The sequence below is a fragment of the Podarcis vaucheri genome (genome assembly GCF_965113315.1).
Source record: "Podarcis vaucheri genome assembly, chromosome: 11".
Taxonomy (NCBI): domain Eukaryota; kingdom Metazoa; phylum Chordata; class Lepidosauria; order Squamata; family Lacertidae; genus Podarcis; species Podarcis vaucheri.
Genome location: NC_138749.1, coordinates 18008691 through 18034032, shown reverse-complemented (window position 1 = coordinate 18034032; position 25342 = coordinate 18008691). Strand labels below are relative to the sequence as shown.

At 41.4% G+C, this 25342-nt stretch overlaps 1 protein-coding gene across 2 annotated transcripts; it reads left to right on the top strand.

Moving 5' to 3' along the window:
- The first annotated feature begins 845 nt into the window (after window positions 1-845).
- On the top strand, window positions 846-25342 carry LMBRD2 (LMBR1 domain containing 2). 2 transcript variants are annotated; one of them, XM_082241944.1, is made up of 18 exons: window positions 846-1273; window positions 5289-5516; window positions 6946-7034; window positions 8200-8295; window positions 8670-8837; window positions 9523-9733; window positions 10160-10234; window positions 11261-11374; window positions 11994-12177; window positions 12504-12685; window positions 13485-13618; window positions 14306-14411; window positions 16811-16908; window positions 18228-18331; window positions 18960-19006; window positions 19737-19842; window positions 20781-20910; window positions 21495-25342. In XM_082241944.1, exons 2-18 carry the CDS (start codon window positions 5343-5345, stop codon window positions 21553-21555), a joined length of 2079 nt encoding a protein of 692 aa, XP_082098070.1. In that variant the 5' UTR covers window positions 846-1273; window positions 5289-5342; the 3' UTR covers window positions 21556-25342. The 2 variants fall into 2 exon arrangements, with proteins under 2 accessions (XP_082098070.1, XP_082098069.1); XM_082241943.1 differs by having other exon boundaries at window positions 20778-20910.

Sequence of the window (25342 nt, the reverse complement as noted above, 5' to 3'; positions counted from 1 at the left end):
TAAATATAAATATGCTCTTGCCACGAAGAATTGATGCTTTGAATTAAGGTGCTGGAGGAGACTCTTGAGAGTCCCATGGACCGCAAGAAGATCAAACCTATCCATTCTGAAGGAAATCAGCCCTGAGTGCTCACTGGAAGGACAGATCGTGAAGCTGAGGCTCCAATACTTTGGCCACCTCATGAGAAGAGAAGACTCCCTGGAAAAGACCCTGATGTTGGGAAAGATGGCGGGCACAAGGAGAAGGGGACGACAGACGACGAGATGGTTGGACAGTGTTCTCGAAGCTACCAGCATGAGTTTGACCAAACTGCGGGAGGCAGTGGAAGACAGGAGTGCCTGGCGTGCTCTGGTCCATGGGGTCACGAAGGGTCGGAAACGACTAAACAACAACAACATGCTCTTGCCACACAGATCTTTAGCTTTTGCTGAAGATGCACTTTTGGCATTCAGCTTGAAAGCAAGGAATAGCAGCGCAGTCTCCCATGCATGTCACGCAAGGCTTTCTGCCAGGTTAAATGCGCATAGGATTGCAGCCTCACAGTGCAATCCTAGACCTGTAAAGTTGGAAGGGTCATCTAGTCCAACCCCCTGCAATGCTGGAATGTCAACTCAAGCATCTATGACATATGGCCACCCTCTGCACACCTTACAAGCAAGCCACGTTCACTTCAGATGGGGCTTACACTCAAGTAAGCGTGCTTAGGGCTGCTGCAGCCGTAGTAAACCAAATACAAATAGGTACGGCATCATCAACAACAGCTTTCGCGGTGGCTCCTGGGCATTGTAGTCCTATTACATAACCGAACGGGCGTAAGACTCCTTGCGCATGCGCACAGCAGGGGAGCTCCCGCAATGGCTCCTGGGTGTTGTAGTCCCGTGCTGTGAAAGGGTTTTTATTTTTTCCCAAGTATATTTGTGTGGGTTGATTTTTTCCCTCTCTCTCCCGTTTACCCATACTTCCTCACGGGCTTGAGGCCGAGTCGTGACGAGAAGGCGGCGGCGAGCGATTGGGCGAAGCAGGAAATGTCAGGCGCGGCCGTGGCTCTGCCGGCAGCCGGCTTTACTGCTCCGCTGACGAGAGCCGGGCCTGGTGCCTGAGGAGAGTCCGCCGAAAGACGCGGGAGGCTGCTGTGAGGGGAAGCCGACTCGGGAGACGGGGCCGCTTCGTCGCGCGGTAACCTGGCGGAGGCCGGAGCCGGAGCAAGTGGCTCAGCTGAGAGGCGAGCGGCGGACGATGGAGCCGGGAGAGGCCTCGCCCCGCCAGCGCTGAGTAAGTTCCCGAGGTGGGAAGAGACGTTTCTCCCCAAATCTGGAAAACAGATGCCACGAGTCTTAAGCTGGATGCGTCCCATCCATCATAGCGGCGGAGGCTGCCACCCGCTCAGCCTGCTTTCTCCCTGTGGGCTTCGGGGCACCGCTTCGCTGCCTCGTCTTCGTGGTCCTGTGAATGTGCGCCAGAAAGAGAGAGTCAGGTGTACAAAACACTGTAGATGAGCTGTGCTTAGGGGAGGGGGCGTTGTTGTTGTTGTTGTTGTTGTTGTTGTTGTTGTTGTTGTGTATTTTGTGTTTTCATTTTGTACTCTTGTAAACCGCCCTGTGTTCTTCTGATTGACTGGCGGTACATAAATCTAAATTATTATTAATAATAATAATAATAATAATAATAATACAGAGTGTATGGCCACTCTAAATTCTGGTAGCGAACGTCTGGTATGTATTGTCTCCTGACAGCCTTTGCAACAGAGAGAACAGTTCTAATAGCTAAAAATAAGGACACACCAGCCACTCTGCAGCAAAATGGGTTGTGCCTCTTGCCTGCTAAATTTCTGAATCCACACCCCCCCCCCCCAGGTTTTATGTTGCAAACCACCCTGTGGATTTAGGGTGAAGGGTGATTAATAATAGTGATAGTAACAATATATTGTTGGCATCCATCTGTCTCGAGAGACAATGGAGTGCTTCTCCAGGGATGAAGTCAAACAGCGGCATTATTTTATTTTTATTTATTTTATTTATTGAATTTATATACCACCCTATACCTGGAGGTTTCAGGGCGGTTCACAGAAAAGATCACAATATATAAAATCAAAATAAGAAGAATAACCCGATAACACCCCTCAATAACCCAGTACCACCCCCCAATTAGCAGTACTGAAGTGACCTCTTTGGGGCACAAGCCTGGGCAGTGTGTATGGAAGTCCTGGGCTGCCCAGAAGACAAGACCCCACCGATCAGCCTCGCTGATGTGGTTCAAATGAAACCAGAGCAAAATGTTTGGCACCAGCTTCCCACAAGTAGAAAACCAAAATGTTTGGCTCCAGCTTCTGGAGCAGGTATGCAGTGTAAGCTTGAACTTTTATCCATGGTGCTTTTAACTTTTTAGTTGTAGGGGGATACATAATAGCATGATGGATCTCTTAAAAATGGCATTCCCTCTATCAGTACTCCAAAATAGCACAGTTTATTCTGCTGCCACACAATCCACTCCCTCGTTCTGTAGCTTGCCTAGGCCAAGCATAGAAGATTGTCCTACAAAACATTAGGTCAAATTCTAACTTTACCACTTCAGGCACTAGGGGAAGTGGGTCATATTATTTTCCCTGTAGTTCTTCCCATGTAAAAGCTCCCTCCGTATACATAGGAGAAAAGCTAACCTAAACATTAGTGAATTTTTAAAGGAGAGGTTCTGGCACAAAGAAGGAGGGAAATGCTCCCTTTGAAAAGTCCTTTCCCCAGATCAGAGAAACTTAAGGAGCATCTTCTGAAAGGCAGGAAATTGGACAACCATATGAAAAGTAGATAAATATGCCCCTTTGGAATGCTGCCTTGGTCTCATGGAATTTGATGTTTCAGTTTAAACATGTCATATTGGAAGTCCAGAGGGGACTAAAACAGCCTGATAAATAAAGCTGCCAAAGGCTACTAGCTTGCACCCTTTTCCGAAGTCGTCCAAGAGGCTAGTTGCCTGACTTTTCTTACTGGAGGAGCAGAATCCCCTTCTCCCCAGGCAGTAAATGCAAGCTAGTAAACAAAATTGCCTTCTGTCTGGCCTGCTGGCAGAAGGAGGATGAAGCAATCTGTCTTTTCCTCTGCCAAACAGCTGCTCACTCACTTCTATGGAATTCGTGGTTGCCTATAGCTTGGCAGGCTAGTTGTTTAATACAGAACAGAAATAAAAGAATGGGAATAGGGTCTAATTTTAGCAATTTTTTCATGTGTGTTTATAATACTCCCTTTTCACAAGCATGGAAAGCCTATATACAGGTAAGGAGTGTTGAAATCTTCACCCTACAATTCAGAAAGCTTTCAATCACTTAACCTTCACTGAACACATCCCATTGTGAAGGTTGTTAATATATTTTTAGCATTTTTGCATCACCTTTTCGTTGTGCTGTAAAAATGGTAGAGTAAAAATATGTTACCAGACTTTAATATTTCATGTAAATTCTGCCTTTGTACACCCAAGTATGCCTTGTTTATATAACTGCAATTTGCAGTCATTGCATAATGACTTAATAAGCTTTGACAGGTGGAAACAACTTTGGGCTGTTGAAAAATTCAGTAAAATGTAAACATTAAAAAGAAACAGAAAATCCACTGCAAATCTAAAGCAAATAACAACAGGAAAAAAGTTAGGAACAGAAATCGAAGCATCTTAAAAAACCAAAGGTTTTCTGTCTTGATCAGACTATCACTGGGAAGGGAGCCAAATGGATCTCCTGAGGCATTCTGATACCTGAGCACAGCAACAGGGAAAGCCTTACTACACATTCTTGTCAAATGAGCCTCAGATATTAACAGGATATGTGATAGGGCCTCTTCAGACAATCTCAGAGAGTAAACATGCTACTATGGTGGGAAGCAGTTCTTTAGGTATCCTGGTCTGAAGCTGTTTGGAAAATGTTTGAACACCATATTTTAATTATGGAAATTGTCCAGAATTGCTTTCTTTGTAACTTCCAGTACTGCCTTCAACCTGCATTACACTTTAGATGAACTATTTCCCACTCTTTCCGCTCTCGTGTATGTCTGCAATGTTGAAGTTCAGAGTAGGGATGACTAACCTGTGACCTGTCAGATGATGTTGGGCTGTTATCTCTGGTTGTTGGCCATGTTGGCTGAAGCTGATGAGAGCTGGTATTCAACAACATCTGGATGGCCACAGGTTAGCCACTCAGGTTTATACAGCATTCTTGGGGGCCAACCTGGATATGATGGCAACATGCTGAACATAGAATAAAGTCTATTTCCACAATCCAGATAAAGCAGTGAGGGATGATTGGAGCACACCATGCCGGGAATCTGAACCCTTGCTTAACCTATACACCCCTCTTACTTTTTAGAAAACCTTTTTCCCTCTAGCTAGGCTCTGAAACAGGAAGTAGCCTTGCTGGAAGAAGAACAGCTTAAAAATAAGTGGGTTTGAGTAAGAAACTGGGAGAGAGTGCATGTTCCATCTGTTCTGCCTTTCTATCATTTAAATTGGCCACTCCTTCAGCTGACAGGGAATTGCAAGGTACCCCAAGCCAAGTAGAATAAACATGTATAGAAGGGGACTTCTAGTGATGCTGCTTATTTTCAAACATACTTCCATAGCCAGGGTGAGTGTTTTTAGAGACTTAAATTGCACTTAAAGGCTATTAATGCCATTCTGAAGGCATTGTTACTGTTTCATCGTAATGTAAGATGACTTGAAATCAAATTAAAGTGCTGTAAAGCAGCGTGGGAGAGAATTAACAGACAAAATGCAGATTAAGAGCACAATCATACACATCCCAAAGTCAAATTGGCAAGAGCTATGAGTTAAGCCTTAAAAAAAGCACTTTAGATTGTGGTCCAAAACTAAATACTAGGCAAACAATGAAATCAACTGACTGCAAAGGGTTTTGGGGTACTTTGATGTATTTATGGCCATCTGCTCTTCATTTCCTTAGCATTTCATCTGAAATAGCTAGGATTCAAAGTAGACCTGTATTTTGTGGTGGGTGCACACAGTGATGATTAACTGGTACAGAACAAGCCAGGACATTAAGCCATGGTTTGCAGTCGACTTAATATCTAAAGTTGTTAATCATCATTTTCTGGTTCTGATAAAACAGGGAACTTATAGGTAACGGGAGACTTCCATGTTTGTTTGTGTGAAGGGAGTAGCAAAGTGACTGCATGCATGGCCATATGGTTAATTCATATCTATTAATCCAAGTTGTGATCTGAATGCAGCCAGGATGTTTATTGCAAATCATCGACCAGAGAACTTAATTAAACATTGTTTGTTTTTATTATAGCTATGACATTATTATAGATGAGCTATACGACCTGGTTGGAGTCAGCAGACAATAATGAGTGGTGCAGCTTTGGGCATTGAGATAGTAGTTGTCTTCTTTCTGGCATTAATCATACTACATCGGTATGGAGACTTCAGAAAACAGCACAAGCTTGTGATTGTAGCTACCCTACTTGCTTGGCATCTCTGTTTTCTCATAGTATTTATATTGCCTTTGGATGTCACAACGGTAAGGAATTTCATTTTATTTCCCCACTTTGTATGAAAGTTGATTATTATGCATAAAGTGTTCTAGGTAGGAGTGGCAGATTTTCTTTTATTAAGTGGGCAGTACTGATACTTCTAAAAAGTTGTATCAAGTTGCATAAAAGCTTTGATTTTCAAAATAATCCTTTGTCAGCAGGCAATATTGGAAACAATTAAAAATAAACGAGTGAGGATTAGGACATCCGCTATATGCCATTGCTCTGTCTAAAATGAAATTTCAGCTTGGCTCCATTTTGATCGTTGGTATTTACAGCCCCCCAGCCCTTTTGTAGCTGTTATGCAACAAAAGTTACAGTGGTTAAAATGAGGCACAATTCCCCAGCTTTCCCCAGCCCTACCTCTTTGAAGCTCTCCAGCAGTGTTCATTACCCTCTTTTTGCCAGGACTAATTTGAACTAGCACTAGAGGAGCACAGCTGCTCTCTTGTTCCTAGAAATGCCACTCATGGCCTATAGTAAGGCCTTGACCCATCTTGAGGCCCTCCCCATTCTGACAAGTTGCTTGCATGTAGGAAGCTTCCCCAGCATGAGCATGACTGCTGATGGTTATGATCCACAGTAAACAGGACCAGATCTGGACATGCAGACCCATGCTCTGCTGCTCTGATCAGTGGATTCCTTCTATGCCAGGCATAGGCAAACTCAGCCCTCCAGATGTTTTGGGACTACAACTCCCATCATCCCTAGCTAACAGGACCAGTGGTCAGGGATGATGGGAATTGTAGTCTCAAAACATCTGGAGGGCCGAGTTTGCTTATGCTTGTTCTATGCTAATACATGGCTGTAAAAAAAATACCTGGAAATGGTGCATTATAAGTAAAGCTAATTTATTTGACCTTATAGTGAAAATGAGTACAGGTCACTCCCCAGTTACATGGAGGTTACATTCCGAACCCCCATGCGCATATGCGAAGTCTCGTAAAATGGGGAGTTGCGTGTATCAGCTCAGCTGATGAGTGGGGAAGAACCTTCACCACCCATCAGCTGTGTGAGAGCCACCCTGTCCTCCTGGCTCTTGCGTGTGAGCGGACGGACATTGTGGCTCTCACACAGTTGATCGGTGGGGAAGCAACTGCTGCTGCGCTACCACACATGTCAGCAGTTAGGTGGGGAAGCCTTCTTGTGAGAAGACCCTCCCCATAGCCTGAAGAGGATGTCCTCTGGGAAAAGTCTTCTTACAAGCTAGGACTCCTCTCCAAGATGTTTCCGGGATCCCAACACTGCATGTGTGCACAGTCACGTGCAAATAGAGCATGCATTAATGGGGAGTTGCCTGTATTAGATTTAAATATGCAACTAAATTAGCAGACTTCTTTATAACCCTTCCCCCCACCCAGAAATATTATTGCACTTTTCTCTAATGGCTGACTCTTTTTTGTTGTTGTCCTCTAGACTATATACAATCGATGCAAGGTTAATCTGAATTCTAGTCCACCTGAAAGTACCACCAGTAATGTTTCACACACTACTCCTGCTCCAAGGTACTTATGTTCTCATGCACAGCAATCTTAAACTACTTCTCTTCTGTGACTAGAAAATGCCTTAGTTACTTTATGAAACAAGTAAAAGATCTACTCTTTTCTAAAGTTCAGTTTCTGTGTGGCATGGGCACTGAAAGTCGTCATCAATATACAAATGAGAAAAGGGTAAACCTCTCATTTTAAAAGGTTTCTATGCATTTTAAAATCTGGTTGTGCTTTAGAAGTTGTATTATTTCAAGTACTGCTCTAACTGGAAAATTTGGGTGGGGGGTGGGAACGTTTAGTCAGAGTATCCCTTCCCTCTTCCCCTGGCTTATTTCCTAACTACCACATCCTAAAGTGGAAAGATATCACATAGCATTTCACAAATGCCTAAGATTATCTTGGTGTCCCTCTAGGAAGAGTCAGTTTATAGTTTGTGGAGTAGCTACTGAAAATGCTCTGCACCTAAGAGATCTAGGCAGCAAAATGCCATTCTTAATGATTATGATGGGATATATAGTGGGAGGGAGGCAATCTTTATAGCCTGCAAAGCCTTTGGCACATTGAAGCTCATTGACATCAGTTGCTTGTAGGTTTAGTTGGCCAGTAAGATTACCTGCAAACCTGTGGGAAGCCAGAGTAGGCACTGGATCACTGTGAACCAAATTTCTTCTCTGATTCCTCCTCTGCCGTATGACACATGATAGGCATGCATTTTAGGAAGAAGATTGAAGTTAAAGAATCATTGTAAAGCCTGAATAATCCACAAGTTATGATGTATAACCCATATTGAGAAGGGTGGAAATTTGCATTCATGTGTGATGATGGAATAATTATAGCCGAGGTGTTATTCTGCGCTTCAGCTTGACTCAGAGAAATCAATTTAATTTGCATGTATTGCTTTCATGACTTTTAAATAGTGCCCATTATGTGAATTACTTCGGCCTTTTTAAAAAGGCTTCTATGATTGTTGTTTCTGGGTTTTTTTAAAAAAACAAAGCAGCATGGATTTCTGAATATCACAGTGTTCCGTTTCTGACTAATTTGTGATTTTCTGAACAAAATAATTAATGTTACTTTGCAATAACACAATCTTTTTTTGTAACAACTAAACATGACTTTAGGAGAAAAAAATGATGCTTTCTTCTTTGTTATACGTAAATCTGCCCTTCTTTCTTTACAGAAAACATGAATGTTTCAAACCATGGAGTTATATTCCTGATGGAATTATGCCAATATTTTGGCGGGTGGTATACTGGACATCACAGTTCTTAACATGGTAAGGAACTGGAGAAACTTCTGGAATATTTGAAACAGCTCAAATGAATACATTCAAAGGAAAAACATTTTGTTTAGTATTGTTTAATATGTAGTACTTGGTGGCTGACCATTCATGTAGAACTTTTGGTTACTTTAATCCAGGGTTAGCCAATATAGTGCCCTGCAGATGTTGCTGGACTATAGCTCTCAACATCCCTAACCATGCTGGCTGGGGCAGATGGGAGATGTAGTCCATGAGATTTCAGAAGTTATAGCCACTGTTTTTCCAAGGCCTACAGTTATGTTTTGTTTCAGACATGTTATGCTAACAAATGAATAGTAGATAGGTAAAATGAAATGGTTTTGTTCATTAATTTTGTTGTTTGCTTCTAGGATTCTGTTACCCTTTATGCAGTCATATGCTAGGTCAGGAGGCTTTTCCATTACTGGAAAGATTAAAACAGCACTAATTGAAAATGCAATCTACTATGGGACATACCTTCTGATATTTGGAGCATTCTTAATATATGTGGCTATAAATCCAAAGTTCAACCTGCAATGGTAAGATTTGCCATACACTTTTATACTTCAGATCTTTATATATTGAGGATTTTGTTTTAGTACACAGTTGATTTAAATCTAGGTTATGGGGTTATATTTAGAGGACATATTTTATGTCACATATAGTGAAATACATATAGTATTTTCATAAAATTGGATTTTTTCAGAAATTGTCAGACTGGGAACCAAAAGCTAATTTGGGCCTCGCCAAAGTTTTGCCACTCCCCTTGCCCCTGAAATTTCATTTCAGTGCTGATGGCATGCTCTGTTTTCAGCAGGGATCAACTCCACTCAGGAGCTCTAATCATTGTTTGCCAAATTCAAAGGGAGCCAAATGCAAGCCAGACACAAAAGAAGACTCAGAAACACATTATAAGGCTCCTAATTGTTCCTCTAAGTCCGTGGCCTTACATATGACATGAGTGGGGTATTATTATTAAAGTTCAAGTGTGGAGCAGGTGGACACAGCTGGTGGGAAACTGCCTCACAGATCAACAGTTATGGTAGGCCTAGTGGGCAAAAGGGTCCCCATCTCTGATTTAATGCTTCACACATAATGAGGGTCATCTGCAAAAGAAATGTTTATCTAAATTAAAAAATAAAGGGGAGAGAGCGAATTTCTATTTTTAAATATATGAGTAAGCTTTGTTTGCATAAAGATCATTAGTACTTATTTCTATGTTAGGAGTCAACTTCAGACAATTGGAATAGCTGCTGCCAACACCTGGGGCCTTTTCCTTTTGGTGCTGCTGTTAGGGTATGGCCTGGTTGAAATTCCACGCTCTCACTGGAATGGAGCAAAGAAAGGTTACCTTCTTATGAAGACTTATTTCAAGGCTGCTAAACTGATGACTGAGAAGGCAGACGCAGAAGAAAACTTGGAGGATATAATGGAGGCAAGTTAATTCTGCAACCTAAGTGTGGATGGTAGTTAAGACCCTCATTTGCTTTGGAAATTACGGTACATTAGAGCAAAAATTATATCCTATGCTTTGCTTATGCAAGGGGAATTCCCTGCTCCCCGATGGTTTGATATTCCAGTTTGTTTCATAAGCCAAAAGCGGCCAAGTTGTGTGTCCCCCTGCCCATCTCCTTCGCCACCATTTTTCCACCACTTTTTGCCACCAGGATGAAATGAAGTCATAAATAAGAATGCATTGCTGGCAGTTTGATAGAAGTCCTACTGCAATCTTATTTTTGAAAATATTTTTAACTTTAGCAGCGTTGCATCTTGCTGAATTGCACATGAATTGAAAGTGGGGGCGGGGACTCAACTATACCTTATACTTTTAAAAAGTGTTTCTGGTCTCTCTCTTAAACAGGAGGTTCGCAAAGTTAATGAAAGCTTCAAATACAACCACCCTTTGAGAAAATGTGTGGACACAATATTAAAAAAGGTAACAAATTGATCTTTGCAATATTATTGAATATCACATTTTGTCATGGGTCATGAAAATACCACTCAGCATGGCAAGGCTTGTCAGCCTAGTTGCCTGGGCAAGGAGTTTGCTCCCTCCTCTTTCCCTTATGCCATGACATTGTCAGCTTGACTGGCTGGGGTCTGTCCTAAATCAATCAGTCAATCACGGTGCAGAAGCAGCGGTAAAGGAAAAGGTAAAGGGACCCCTGACCGTTGGGTCCAGTGGTGGCCGACTCTGGGGTTGCGGCACTCATCTCGCTTTATTGGCCAAGGGAGCCGGTGTACAGCTTCCGGGTCATGTGGCCAACATGACTAAGCCGCTTCTGGCAAACCAGAGCAGCGCACGGAAACACCGTTTACCTTCCTGCCGGAGTGGTACCTATTTATCTACTTGCACTTTGACGTGCTTTCGACCACTAGGTTGGCAGGAGCAGGGACCGAGCAACGGGAGCTCACCCCATCGCGGGGATTTGAACCACCGATCTTCTGATCAGCAAGTCCTAGGCTCTGTGGTTTAACCCACAGCGCCCCCTAGAAGCAGCAATAAATTGGGAAATGTGTGGAAGAATGGAAAGTAGAGTTTTTCCATTTATTGATTTAATATTCTGTCCCCCTCCCGACAGCTTTTGCAGCAAAAATCAAATCACAAAAAAGCTGTTGCATCGCTGTTACCTGTTATTACCCCGTCTCAGCAGCAAACACTTGCAGCCAAGAAGAGTGCTGCAGCACTCATCACAGAAATTTCTCTGGCTTAAATGGTGCTATCCTATAACACACTCTTTTCAACAGGGAGCTATTCTGGCTCCTGCTGCCATTTTAGAGGGTCAGGAGGAGAAGATGAGAGGCAACCCCTACTCTCTTTCTGGCTGGAAAGTCTTGGCCTAGAAAAAGGAAGGAGGCGAGTGTCCTTTCAGCTGCTACTTATGAGGGTTTCAGGCTAGCTTTGCTGTGGTGATGTGTAGTGCTGTTAATATGTGATGAGACTATTATCTTTTCATTTCAGTGCCCTGTTGAGTATCAGGAAAGAATGGGTAGGAACATGGATGACTATGAAGACTTTGAAGAAAGGCCCAATACTTATCCGACAGAGAAAAACCTGGCTAAACTTCATAAGCAGGTAACAAGATAGCTTAAGTGTATTAAATTTATGTAGAGCTATTCCATTTCTAGGTGAATCCACATGTGCAGACATCTGAAGTCAACTAACGTGGTTTGTATACTCATTCCAAAAGAGTTTGTTTTTCTAATAGAGCTGGTGTGCATCTGAACCAATAATTGATTTTTTAAAAAATATTTCCAGTGAGGTTGCAAAAACTTGTGCTGCAGGGGAGGCAGTAGAAAATTAATCAAAGACTAATAAATCCAAAAAAAATTACAGTGAAAATGAAGTCCCTGTGCGTTTAATGGCATGTCACAAATTCTACTTTGCAACTTTGGACTGTGAATTCATAAGACATAACTGGTGGCCATAGACATTGCTGTGCATGGGAAACTGTTTTCAGTTTTAGTTTGGTGTGTGCATTAGTGTGTGTGTGTGTGTGTGTGTGTGTGTGTGTTGTACAGCACTTTGAGATATATGAGTAAGGCAATAGAATAATAATAAAATTGCATTTAAGGAAGGAGTACTTTCCTCATTTGGTGGAATATTTGAGCTATTTGTTCTGTTTATTTATCTCTCTACCGCCACCCTGGAACTATTGCCGTAAATAATTAGAATGTTGTTTTTGTTTCCGTAGGTAATTTATTCTGTTCAAAGGCATCGTCGTACGCAGGTCCAGTGGAGAATTCTTTTAGAGCAAGCCTTTTACCTGGAGGATGTGGCAAAAAATGAAACCAGTGCAACTCATCAGTTTGTTCATACTTTTCCATCTCAAGAACCTGAAAACAAGATTGCTCGGTATCTTTATACACCAACTGTTGGTAAGTGTTGTTCTGCATATTATAGGATACAAAATGCTAGAAAACAAATAGAAAAAACTAAAGTCCATCACAGCACACTGCCCAGATCATTCCAACCTGTGCCAGCAGCACATGCACAAGCAGTTATAATAGGCTGCAGAAGAAAAGGATGTCTGTTCATTTCTCCTGTACCCAATTTAAAGTCCTCTTTCTCATCATAATAGTAGTTATTCATTTCTACAGCGGCTGTTAGAGGAAATGAGCTGCTTTGAAATGATTTTTATGTTTCCTTCCCTTGCTATTTCCTCGTTTAATAACTTATTCAGTAATCATGTATATTTTTCCAGAGTGGTACTGGGAGTGTCTGCTGAGGCCATGGTTTCACAGAATCCTTGCAATTATTTTGGCCACATTTTCTATCATTGTCGTATGGTCGGAATGTACGTTCTTCAGCACAAGACCAGTTCTGTCTCTGTTTGCAGTCTTCATAAAACTGGCAGAGAAGAATTACAACTATTTCTACATAGAGGTCAGTTTATCAACTCTTAATGACATTTGGGACTTCTAGAGTAATTTGCTTGTTTCTTAAATGCTTGTATCTTCTGATCGTTTTAGAGTTGGAGTTTGAGAAAGGACATTTGGAGGGAGCAATTGTGGTGGAGTTCGGGGGATATTTGTGGGTGGAGATTGGCTTTTCAGATGGTGTTCCTCACAATACATGGGAATGTTACCCCCATGTAAGTGAGGAAATGTCTGTACATAGTGATCCCACAGCTATTTCTGTCAGGGGGAAAAAGTAGAATGGTCATGCATCTGATTGGCAGCTGATCCCATGGTACAGGCTTATTCTCACTAACTTTTCTCCATGCAATCAAGTACAGTGACTTGTGACCTTGCAGAGAAATGTGCAGTTGTACCCTGGAAATCAAACGGAATCCGTTCCGGAAGTCCGTTCAACTTCCAAAATGTTCGAAAACCAAATCGTAGCTTCTGATTGGCTGCAGGAAGCTCCAGAAGCCCAGTTGGATGTTCGGGTTCCAAAAAAATGTTCGCAAATCGGAACAATCACTTCCAGGTTTGTGGCATTCGTGACCCAAAATTTCCAAGTTCTAGGGAGTTTGGGATCCAAGATATGTCTGTAGAAGTATGAATAAGTCAGCCCTTGTTTTGTGCATCATACAAACAGTGTTATTTGCACCTTTGCATTTGCATAGTCTGTTCTCATGCTATAACCCTTTGTATAAAGTATGCATGATCAGTTTATAAAGCAGATAACAAAGCAGTTTATACTTACTTAACTGTAAATGTAATCTTTGTCTGTTTTGCAGATGGCTTGTTTCTTGACCATCTTTTTCCTCAGTATCTGTGTTTACTCTACTGTCTTCAGGATCCGTGTATTCAACTATTACTATTTAGCTTCTCACCATCAGACGGATGCATATAGTTTGCTTTTCAGTGGCATGTGAGTAGTTAATTAATGTATTTCTTGGATAGCTTTAAATAGAGGTGAGGCAATGCAAAAATTACACTATAACATACTTAGTTCATAACCCAGGTACATCCAGATAACACTATCTTCCTTGATTCACCTCAAATACAATATATCAGTGTTGGGAAGTCTCTTGTCCATTAGCCTAATTAGGTCTGCCAGGCCTTCCCATTTAGCCAATGATACCATCAAGCCACACCCACCTGTCCTACACTTGATGTCATGTATGATGTCAGATGTGAGGCAGGTGAAGACACAGCTTCCTGCTAAAAGCAGGATTTGCAGGGACTGCCAATCAGCTGATCACCAGGATCCATAAAGTTCCATGGAAAGGAAAATGAGTGTCCTGACCTCAATTAGACATCAGGCCAACTAACCAAGTAGATTCCCACCCCAATATATGAATGCTGATAGTTGGTGACAATTGCATGTTGAACAGATACAAATATTGGCTATTTTGTTTACTCCTAAGCATTGAAATCTATGACAAAGAGTGCTCAAAACATGCAATAGGCATACATGACAAATATAGATACAGCTCCTAGATGTTTTGATAGTTAGCATGTGGTTGGTTGATAAGATCTTAGTAATGTGGAAGGAAGATGGAGATGCCAAATACAGGAGAAAACTGCTTCAGAATTGCCAACTCTTTTCATGCAGGCTGTTTTGCCGTTTGACTCCTCCACTGTGTCTGAATTTCTTGGGCTTGACTCATATGGATTCAACAATTGCAAAGAGTTTAGAACAGCCAACTGCATATACATCTGTAAGTAAACAGAATATGTCTTGCTGTAATGCGTTTCAACAGTAGATGTTAAATGATGTTCACAGATCAAAGTTGAAAGTGTTTTGCCAAAAGTGAAAGTTTCATTGGGTAAGAGCCAACTTTCCGGAAGTGATGTTCTGTCTGTCCTTTCCTGCCTCCTGCACACACACCCATCCTGCTCTGGAAGGTCTCCCCACTGGGAAGAAGCTTGGAAAATTCCTTTTGTGCACATGGAAGTCCATTGCACAAGAAGAATGCTGCAATTGGATATTGTTGATTTCAGCTCAAGATTTCAACTTTGTTGGGTTTTATCCATAGCTGTCAATGTTTCCCTTTTTTAAAGGGAAATCCCCTTATTCTGAATAGGATTCCTCGCAAGAAAAGGGAAAAGTTGACAGCTATGGTTTTATCTGACTTCTCTTTTGGCTGCTTTATACAGTGGTGCCCCGCAAGACGAATGCCTCGCAAGACGAAAAACTCGTTAGGCGAAAGGGTTTTTCGGTTTTGCGTTGCTTCGCTAGACGAATTTCCCTATGGGCTTGCTTCGCAAGACGAAAAGGTCTTGCACTTTTTTAAAAAAGCCGCTTGAAGAGGTGCAGTTGCGACGGACCGTGCTTCGCAAGACGAAAAACATCGCAAGACGAAAAGACTCGCGGAACAAATTCTTTTCGTCTTGCGAGGCACCACTGTACCAGATAGAAGCTCTTCTTTAGTTCAAATATGTGTACCTCTACGCTGGACATTGTTTCTACTAGCAGTAACTGACATATTACGTTACATTACATAATATTACATCCATCCACGGTGAAGCTCTTAAATCCCATTAATCTCAATAGAAGAGGCCCAATTCTTCCACTGAATTAACTGGGAAGAACTTACAGCTACAATCCAAAGCCCAGCCAATGACTTGTGGGGTTTTTTAGAGCAGCAGGACCATACCCACAGCCCTGCTGTACGTAGTGGCAGAATGAAATATGGGGTAGTGGGAGGATGATCCACTCAGGTCTTACCACACAAAGGCAGCTGAATAGATCCTGAGCTAGCTCAGCCACTCCCCACCTCTGGAATGCCACCTGAAGGGATCTCCTAGCGGCACACCTGTCCTGGAGAGCATAAGAGAGAGCCCTTTATTAGCAAAGTGATGCTGGCATTACTCCATTGGTAGTGGCTGGCAAGAGGCCAGCAGAGTTGGGTGGAGGAATGCCTATAAACATAAACACAAACACCAAGTCCAGTGCAATGATTTGGATTGCTCTATCCCTTTTTGTTGTATTTAATTAGGCATCTAGCATAATCATAGATTTCTAGCCTGCCCATTCTTAATAAAAACCAGTGCAATAAAATACTATGTGCAAAATGGCTCCATGACGGCTTATCCTTCCTGCTGAAGGTCAGCCCCAACAAAAGAATGTATTCTAGTTCTAGAGTTCAGTGGTTTGACGGTAACTACCAAAAGCACCCCTCTGTGCACCTTTGTTGTACACAGCTTGAGACCAATCTGAATAATGAAATGGCACTTGCAGCAGATCAAGGTCATTGCAATGAAATATGCAGCCCCCACCTATTTGAGGCATTGAGTAGTTAACAGCAGCTCCTTGAACTGCATTGGGACTGCCATGGAAACGGAACATGCCACTTTTCTGCCAGCAGGTGGTAGCACAGAGCAAGTTGTTAGATCTGCATCTAAAAGCTATCTGTTTAAAAAAGTTAATCGCCCACCATGGCCCCCTCCACCTCTTCCGTCCTTTTCTTCCTAATGTAACACTAATGTCTCAACAAACTAAACTGACCTGTAGAAAATGTAACTTAAAAAAAAGACATTGCACACACTTGCAAACCAAGAAATCTTTAATAATTTTTTTTTTTAAAGTACTTTGAGTTGGTGTATTTAAAATGGGCATCAGACCTCCCATTCCAGTTGATTGTATTGGTACAAGCTTATGAAGAGGTAGACCATAAAACCAACAACCTTGCTGGTTGTTATCTGTGGGAAATTATAATCCAGTTTTGTTCTTTGGTAAGTAGCTGCCAGTAGTACTACAATGTCCCAATTATGGAATTGCACAACAGGTACCAGTATTTAGCACTGTTGCGCCAAGTAAAAAAACATACCTGTTAGCCCAAGCCTTTGAAGGATTTTCGTTAGCCTTCCATAGCTCTAATTACAGTGGCAATCTGGGGTTTTAATTACTGATTTTGTTACTGCTTTGTTTGCTTTTGTTGGCTGTGGGTTTAATTTGAAGGGTAACCTGCCCTGTGATTTTCATATGAAGATTGGAATATATGCATGATGTATATTAGTACAATATAAGTTCTAATGCCTAAAAGTTGCAGTAAGAAAACACCTGAGCGGTGATCAAAATCGCCATATTAAACCACTGTTGCTTTTTGCCTTCCAGATTATGGGATCCATGAAAGTGTTGTCCTTCATTGCAGACGGATTTTATATCTATTATCCCATGCTGGTTGTTATTCTTTGTGTTGCTACTTACTTTAGGTAAGTAACAAGTAATTCAGATTTATTTTGTTTGCTGGGATATTTGAAATAGCTAGTCTGTTCCTTCACCCGTATATTTGGGTGTTTCCAAAAAGGTTGGGAAAACAGATGCCATCCTTGCACAGTAATAGAAATACCAACCTTCTTTGTTAGCATCAACCTTCAAGTGCTTAGTCACCTATGCTTCCTTTGTTTTTGTAACACTGCTTCCAGTTAAGTTTGTTTATGATAGCAGGCTTAGTGTTTACCAGCAGAGTAAGCCTCTTGAGTTAGCGTGGGTAGAAAAAGATGGGATGCAAGACAAGCTCATAGTCAGGTAATAAGTGACCAGAATTAATTTGTATCATAGAACTTAGAGCAAGCTAGACTCTACCCGACGTGGGTGGCACTGTGGGTTAAACCACAGAGCCTAGGACTTGCCGATCAGAAGGTCGGCGGTTCGAATCCCTGTGATGGGGTGAGCTCCCGTTGCTCGGTCCCTGCTCCTGCCAACCTAGCAGTTCAAAAGCAAGTCAAAGTGCAAGTAGATAAATAGGTACCTCTCCGGCAGGAAGGTAAACGGCGTTTCTGTGCGCTGCTCTGGTTCGCCAGAAGTGGCTTAGTCATGCTGGCCACATGACCCGGAAGCTGTACGCCGGCTCCCTCGGCCAGTAAAGCGAGATGAGTGCCGCAACCCCAGAGTCGGTCACGACTGGACCTAATGGTCAGGGGTCCCTTTACCTTTACTATACTCTACCCACCCCATAACTGGTGTCTTCTCCCATATTTTACGAATTGTGACTCAAGCAGTTGTATTCTATTGTTGGTATTCATAAGTTGATGATGGTTCTTGGTACATACACTTCAGCATAAAATGTATTTTAAGGATTTTAAAGAATCTCACCTTTCATTTTTTTATATTCAACTGGACTTCAGATTTCCCCCCCATAACCCCACAGTTTCCCCACATGCGCCATATATGTTCACTTAATTTATGTTCATTTCTGCTTTAGAAGTGAGAAACAGTTGTGGGGTCACATTTCCCAAATCACATTTTTTAGAATTGTGGAGTTGGAAGGAACCCCAAGGATCATCTAATGGATTTACATTTATGTGAACATAGGAGTGCCCCCCTTCATTCATTATATTATTCTTTTTCTGGCTGAGAGAGCAGAGGAGGGGTCAGGAAAGGGAAGTCATAAGCTCAGCTGCCTTCCAATCTCACCCTAGGATTGAGGTCAAACCCCCCAAAAGGCAGTAGGTGACACCTCACCTTGCGGCTGTTGTCTATGCTTTTATTTTTTGGCAATGGAAAGAACTTTCCCCCCTCCTTTTATCAGTTTAGGAACTCGATGTTTGAATCTTTTGGGATTCCAGCAGTTCATGGGAGACAATGAGATGACTTCAGACCTAATTGATGAAGGAAAAGAGTTAATCAGAAGAGGTAAAAAGAAGAAGAAATATTTTATGGTTTCTAATTTTTTTAAACTGTTGTAAGTGACTGTAGGGAAATAGACGGAAGCTATTACCACTGTCCTAACCATGTCAACTCAGAAGTGAGTCCTACTGAATTTAGTAAAGTTTACTCCCACACAAGTGAGGTTAGGAATGTAACCTAATACTATATATGCACCTCTGCAAGCTTCTTTCAAAATTGGGCGAAAAGAAAGATAAACCAATGACTTTTCAGGGCTACTGCAAATTTGAAACATTTTGTGCATGATTGAATTATCTAATTTTGTTAGTCGGGGAAGGAAGACGGGCTGATAATGCATTAATGGAAAAATGAGTATATTGTGCACTGGAACTCAAAGGTGCAGGACCATATGAAGCGTTAAGTGCAGTTTAGGAAAAAGTGAATTTTATAAAAGTTTGTGTTTTCTCCCCACCCCCCATTTCTCTGATTGTCTTTTTTCACTGTTAAAGTGAAAAACCAGCAAAAACCACCATTGTTGTTTGAAATTCTGTAAGTTTATATGAATTCATAGAAATTAAGTAAAGAGAAAAGTACAAGTTCAGATTAAATTTACTGAGGAATAAAAAGTAAATGAAAGTATTTTCTCTCTCTTTAGAAAAAAGAAAACGGCAAAGACAGGAAGATGGTGAAAACAGGAGAAGGGTATATATGAACAGCTCATTATTTTTCCCTAGTCATTAAGAGACAGCGTCAGAATTGAAACACAGTACAATTATGTGCAGAGTTAAACTTAAAAACCTAAGAGCCCTGATGGATCAGGCCAGTGTCCTGCCTAGTTCTCACAGTGGCCAAACAGATGTCCATGGAAAGCCTACAAGCAGGACCTGAGTGCAACAGTACTCTCTCCAATTGACACTCCCCATCAGCTGGTGTTTAGAAGTGTGCAGACTCTGACACTGGAGGTAGAACATAGCCATTGTGGTTTATAGTCACAGGTAGCCTTATCCTCGATGGCATGCCTAGCTTTGTATAGTTATATTATTTAGGAGTGCACCAGGTTATTACTGCACATTTGAAACTAGCATTCTGTGTAGAACATCAGTTGCTCACCTTTTGTGGTTTAAAATAAAGCGATGCTATTTTTTATCAGCTGAAGTTGCGCCCCACAGAGTTCAACCACAGACCTACTTAAGGAACAGGAAAGGTTTTAGATTTGTAGCAGGCAGGTCTACCCCTCAGTTATGCCAGCCAGTCTTTCCACTAATCTCCAATAAGGATCCCGGAGATCTATAAAGTTTTCTGAAGATTGGAGAGAGCGATTTAATATCATTGCAATAAGAATAATTGTCAAACAATATGATTCTGCTATTACATGTGTTAGAGGATGTATACAATCTGTTGTATGTGTTTGGTTTGGTTTGTTTTTGACCAGGAGTGGAAAGAACGCTATGGGAACAACCGTGAAGATTCTTCTAGAAACAGAAATGTTCAAGCAGACCAAAAAGAGTCTAGCTTCACAGAGACTAATACAACTAGATGTAAGAGCTTATCTTGTTTGCCATGGCTTTTGCTTAACAGAAGTAGTACTGGTATTATGGTGCTCCTCTATATTTCAGATTTAGGTACTTTCCAGCACTGCAGTAAATTGGGCTGCAGCTATACTATCCATTGTGTAACCAGCATCCTAGCACTTTAAACAAACATAGCTTCCTCCAAGGAATCCAGGTAACGAGTTTGTAATGGGTACTGAGTTATTAAGAGACCTCTATGCCCCCCCCGCCACAATTCCCTCTTCCCAGGGAACTTTGAGATTTGTTGCTCTATGAGGGAAGTAGAGGTCTCTTAACAACTCTCAGCACCTCTGGAAAGTATAGTTAACACTGTTTTTTGGGGGAAGTTTTGACTGTTTAAAGTAGTGTGATACTGCTTTCAATGGATAGCCCAGATAGGGCCTTTGCCTGCTAGCTTTTTTCCTCGCTTGTACATTCTGTATTAACATCATGCAACCGAGACAAGAGCATTTACCCCTCTTTCCTGCCAAGTGATCTCTTCTCTTTCTTAAGTGAGGAGTGACCTGCTAGTTCAGGCCTGACCACCTCTTTACTTATCTGAGGATCATGGCTAGTCTTCTGTATTTTGGTTCCGGTCCCGCCATCAGCTATACATGGATTAGTCTGCCTCCTAGAGATTTTGATGAGACTTGAGTATGAGCAACTTGGAATCAAGTTTGAAAATAATTAAATAAGTTTATGAACCAGTGCTGAGTGCTGCCTTAACGCCAGTTGATATGCTGTGCTGATTTTGGAAAATACACATTCTCATTTGAAGAAGAAGAGAAAAAAAACTGCTCTTAACCCCTCAAAGCCATATGCTCTGAGCTTTGGAAACCCTGATGGCGTATTGACAGTACCATTTATTTATTTATGTGTTTGTTTGTTTGTTTGTTTGTTTAAAAATATTTTTCTTCTTTCAGCAGTAGCTTCTAAGTACACCAGATCAAATGGAAGGAATGAAAGGGACAGAGTTGAGCTTCTTCAAGATGCAGAACCTCTGGACTTTAATGCTGACTCAGTTGGTGAAGATCCTCTTGACTCCGATTCAGGAAGGTGAGAAATTCAGCAATACAGTGGTGCCCCGCAAGACGAATGCCTCGCAAGACGAAAAACCCGCTAGACGAAAGGGTTTTCCGTTTTTGCGTTGCTTCGCTAGACGAATTTCCCTATGGGCTTGCTTTGCAAGACGAAAAAGTCTTGCGAGTCTTGCCATTTTTTTTTGCTTCCCCCCCTTTTTCTAAGCCGCTAAGCCGCTAATAGCCTTTTAGCTGCTAAGCCGCCAAGCCTTTAATAGCCGCTAAACCGCTAATAGCGCTAAGCCGCTAAGCCGCTAATAGGGTTGCTTCGCAAGACGAAAAGACCGCTAGACGAAGAGACTCGCGGAACGGATTATTTTCGTCTTGAGAGGCACCACTGTAAATACAATCAGCAATAAATACAAAGGGATCACGTAACTATAAATATCTTATTCTTTCTCTCCAGCCATCATTATATTCTAACTTTTATTTAGGATCTTTTATAAGTCAAAATTAGAGCATAATTTTTTAAAGATTATAGCTCGTTCTTCCGTTTCAGATTTTATATGTTACAGTTGTTTAACACAGGTTCTTCATATAGTTTCTTTTTATAATCTACAGGTACCAGCCTGGTGGAAGATACCTGTCAATGTCGCGAAGCAGAATATTTGACGATGTCTAAACCAACAGTCTTGCATCCATTGCTGTGGTGAATGTTCTTTCAGTAATGCATTCTGCAACCAACACGACCTCACTTTACAAAACAGAAAACAGAATGTGGGAAATGAGAAACTTTCCCCCTTTAAAAATGCACTTTGTGTAATTAATTGCCCAGTATGTGCTGGGCTAGAGCATTGGCTTCTGAAACTGGAACCACCTCAGCTGTGCCTTGCCCATCTTCTCTGCCCACTCCTTGAATGCCCCTCCCCATAATATGGGAATTGTGAGCCATAGGTAGAGAGCAGTATGGCAACTGAGAGAGTGACCCAGAAGGGAGGGAAATGAAGGGATTTGGAGGATGGGAATGGGATGCTAGGCAGTGAGCCATTGGGGGTCAGTCTTATCCTGGGTATGATCTGCTCTGAACTGGAAGACCTTGTGTTGATCTTGCTTAGAATCCTCTGCTGGATTCACTTGTGTGTCGGCAGCCACTGATACATAAAGGCGTTCGGTTGGGTCTTTTACAATTGAATCAGGGAAATAATTCTCAGTCTGTCAATCGTCACTGTAGATTCAGTTTTAAATAAACAAATGTAGGGCTCAGCTGGAGTTACCATTCTTACATGTTGAAGGTTATTTGGGTTTTCTTTCTGTCCCCTTTCCTTTGTTCCCTTTTTCTTTTCTTTTTTAGAAGGCTGTTGCCCTTTAAAAAAAAAAATCGCAATGCAGCTGGGTTATTCTAAGTGCAACTTAGTCATAGTTTGATGCAATTGCATGGCCTACCTTCAATTCAAACCATGGGCGTGATTAAAGAAGCCACTCTGGTCAGGTCATAGACTATCATTGACTGGCCTTCACCTCAAGTTTGGGAAAAGCTGGAGAGATTTAAGGGCAAATCTCTGCAAAATACCTTCATCATCTGGAATGCCTGCGCATCAACCATCTGAATCGAGAATGATTTCTGTCAGCCTTATATGCATTTGAATGGTATTAGCATGCATGATAGGAAAGACCCAGTAGAATCTTAAATGTTCACTAGCACTGACTTAAATTCATAGATACTGGCACATGCTTAATGAAGAGGAAAAAATATACCACAGAGATTTTATGTAGAATAGCTGCAGATGAAAATCTATTTCAGCTAAACCACACTTAGTGGCTCTCTCTGTGCAAAGTGTTAATTTCTGCTGGAGGCAAAGTCATCACTTCAAAAATAATGCACTGTTCAAATAGTTCTTGAAGTGTATGAAAATGGACCTTTCCTTTTGAAGAAGTGAACTTCTCTGCAGAGTAAGATTCCTTAATAGTGAACAGCACTGGTGGCAACCCAGTTCTATTGCCTTTCACAAGGAATCCACATTTTCATGATACATGTGCTTTTTGCACTCAGCGCAGATTTTCACTGCAAAAGAATAAATGCTTCCTCTTTCCAAACAGAAATGTCTGTCAGGAAACGGCAGCGAATGTGCTACGTAACGGGCTTCATCAGTGCTGGGTGGAAATCTGTGACTGTAAATGGGGCTGGAGGAAATAAAAAGCAAATGTCATTTTGAGGGATGTTTGCCAGTATCGTAGGACACCTGGGTGTAAGTCCCCTTGAACCCAATAGGGTTTACTTTTTGAGTAGACACATATAGGACTGCACTTGCTTGCTTTCTTAAAATGAAGGCTAATGGTTGGCCATGACCATATATTGTAAAGCTACGAGGACAGATATCCACTCTTTCTTATCAGCATGTTTCATATATGAGGAGGAGCTTTTTAACCTATTACAAGACCCTTGGGTATTTTAGGAACGCAAAGGATTTGAGTGCTTTGTATATTGAATAGCATGGCTGTAATCCTGCAGACAGGCTGTTCAAATTCCATTGATTCTGATAGGACTTAAGGAGCCTAACTCTGTGCAGGATTGCAGTCCTTAAACTAGATGTTAGTAGGCATGGGTAGACTCTCCTTCTTCATACCTAAACAAAGAATGTGTGATTTCATACTGTGCATTGCTACAATCCTGCCTTGCATCATTGGCTCTTGGCCATGAGGACAAGGCATGACACAGCTATGTGATGTCATGCACAGATGTTACAAGGAATGGGGTGGGGGAACAGTAGTGGTATTTATCCATGTCTCGCATAACATTTTAGTTAAGCATTTTAGGATTTAGGGGTTTTTTTGGGGGGGTGCGCGAAATCAGTGTTAATGTGATTCATAGTAGCTTCAGTGAAGTGTCATTTAAGTAATGCATATGTTGAAAGTGAATGACTGTTGAAAGCATGTTATCTGTCCCTTCAATTAACTGTGATTTCACTTTCATAAATGTTGGAATTCAATCCAATAAATGGTCTGATGCCGAATCCCAGTGCATGCACTTCTTTGAAAATCAGTGGGCTCCTCATATATCCTAAGTACTGTACGTCTAATCCATTAAACATGGCACAGAACATATTTTAAGCTATATTTTTTTCAAAATAAAAAGCCCTAAATGTTTTATTTCTCCAAAACACTGATGGAAAACATAATGGATTATGATATTAAAAAGGATTTTCACGTGTTGAAAATGCTGGGACTTTTAATGATGTTGTTAACTAGTTCTAATCAGCAAACTGATGTGGGGGATATGTGAAATATTGCACCAGAGATGTCATGTTTTTAATAGTTCATTTCTTTGGAACAAGGGTGTGAAGCCTTTAACCCTCTAGGTGTTGCTGGACAAGCCCCTTCACCCCTGAGCAATAGCTCTGCTACCTGGGGCTGATGCAGATTGGGGCCCCATCAACATCTGGAGAACCACAGGTTCCCCAACTCAACTTTCAACTGATGAAAACATTGTTATAAGAAAACACATGCATTGAGACTTCTGAAAGCTCCCTGGTACTTGATTTGGATGATGATGGGTGAAATGCCAAATTGTAGTTTACCTCTCATGTTTTGGAAGGTAAGCAGAGGTTTACTGGAGATCTTTAAGGTGGGCAAGTCCTGCTGAAACTGGTTGATATGGGATGATTTTCAGTTCAAGTGAGATGAACTGACATTACCGCGAAACACACTGTGTCTCACTGGAGCTGCCTGGGGCTTGGGGGGGGGGCAGTGATATTGTGTCTGAGGTCACTTTCAGAGTGAGGCTAAGGCTGCTTGGGTGATGTCCCCGAGACTTAAACTGCATGATGCTAATATTTCCAAGATTCTAGTGTCTTCCTCTTTATACACCGCTGTGGAACTTCAAACCAAAACCTAAGTTTTGAAAACATTCTTGCTTTTGCTTAGAACTCTCTATCTACACTGGTGGTAGCAGAACAGGCCACCAAACAGAATAATGCACAGGAATGTAGTTTTTCAAGTCACAGTTTCTAAAAATTCTAGTGGTACTTGGATGTTACTGTGTTGAGATTCTATGGTGGTGTACATATTTGTGATGCTGACCCATTTTTTTTGAACTTGTAATATTTTTCTGGAACCTTACACTTAATGTATTTATAAGAATTTTTAGATTTCTTGTTTCAACTCAGATAAGCGAGAATACAGTTTTCTTCTTAGCTTCTGCAATCATGCAACACTTGTCTTTGCTACTGTCACTGATTTATTTCCCTGTTAATGCCTCATTCATGGTTAAGGTACATGTTGCTCTCCTATTGGGAACAGGAATAACTGCTATGTAAACAGCATCAGGATTTGGAGTCATGAACAGTGAGATGTATATTTGCTGCCAGTGTATAATTATTTATATCTAACAAGGGATATATGAATCACTATCTTAATAAATTAAAATGTAATGCTGTATATTGGTTGAAATTAAAATTAACTTTATTACATCA

Bases quoted from the DNA above. Each gene is read 5' to 3' on its own strand.
- LMBRD2 (XM_082241943.1), top strand. From the start codon at position 5,343: ATGAGTGGTGCAGCTTTGGGCATTGAGATAGTAGTTGTCTTCTTTCTG. The intron at 11,375-11,993 runs GTAACAAGATAG...TTGTTTCCGTAG, and splicing joins TGGCTAAACTTCATAAGCAG to GTAATTTATTCTGTTCAAAG. The intron at 14,412-16,810 runs GTAAGTAAACAG...TTTGCCTTCCAG, and splicing joins AGCCAACTGCATATACATCT to ATTATGGGATCCATGAAAGT.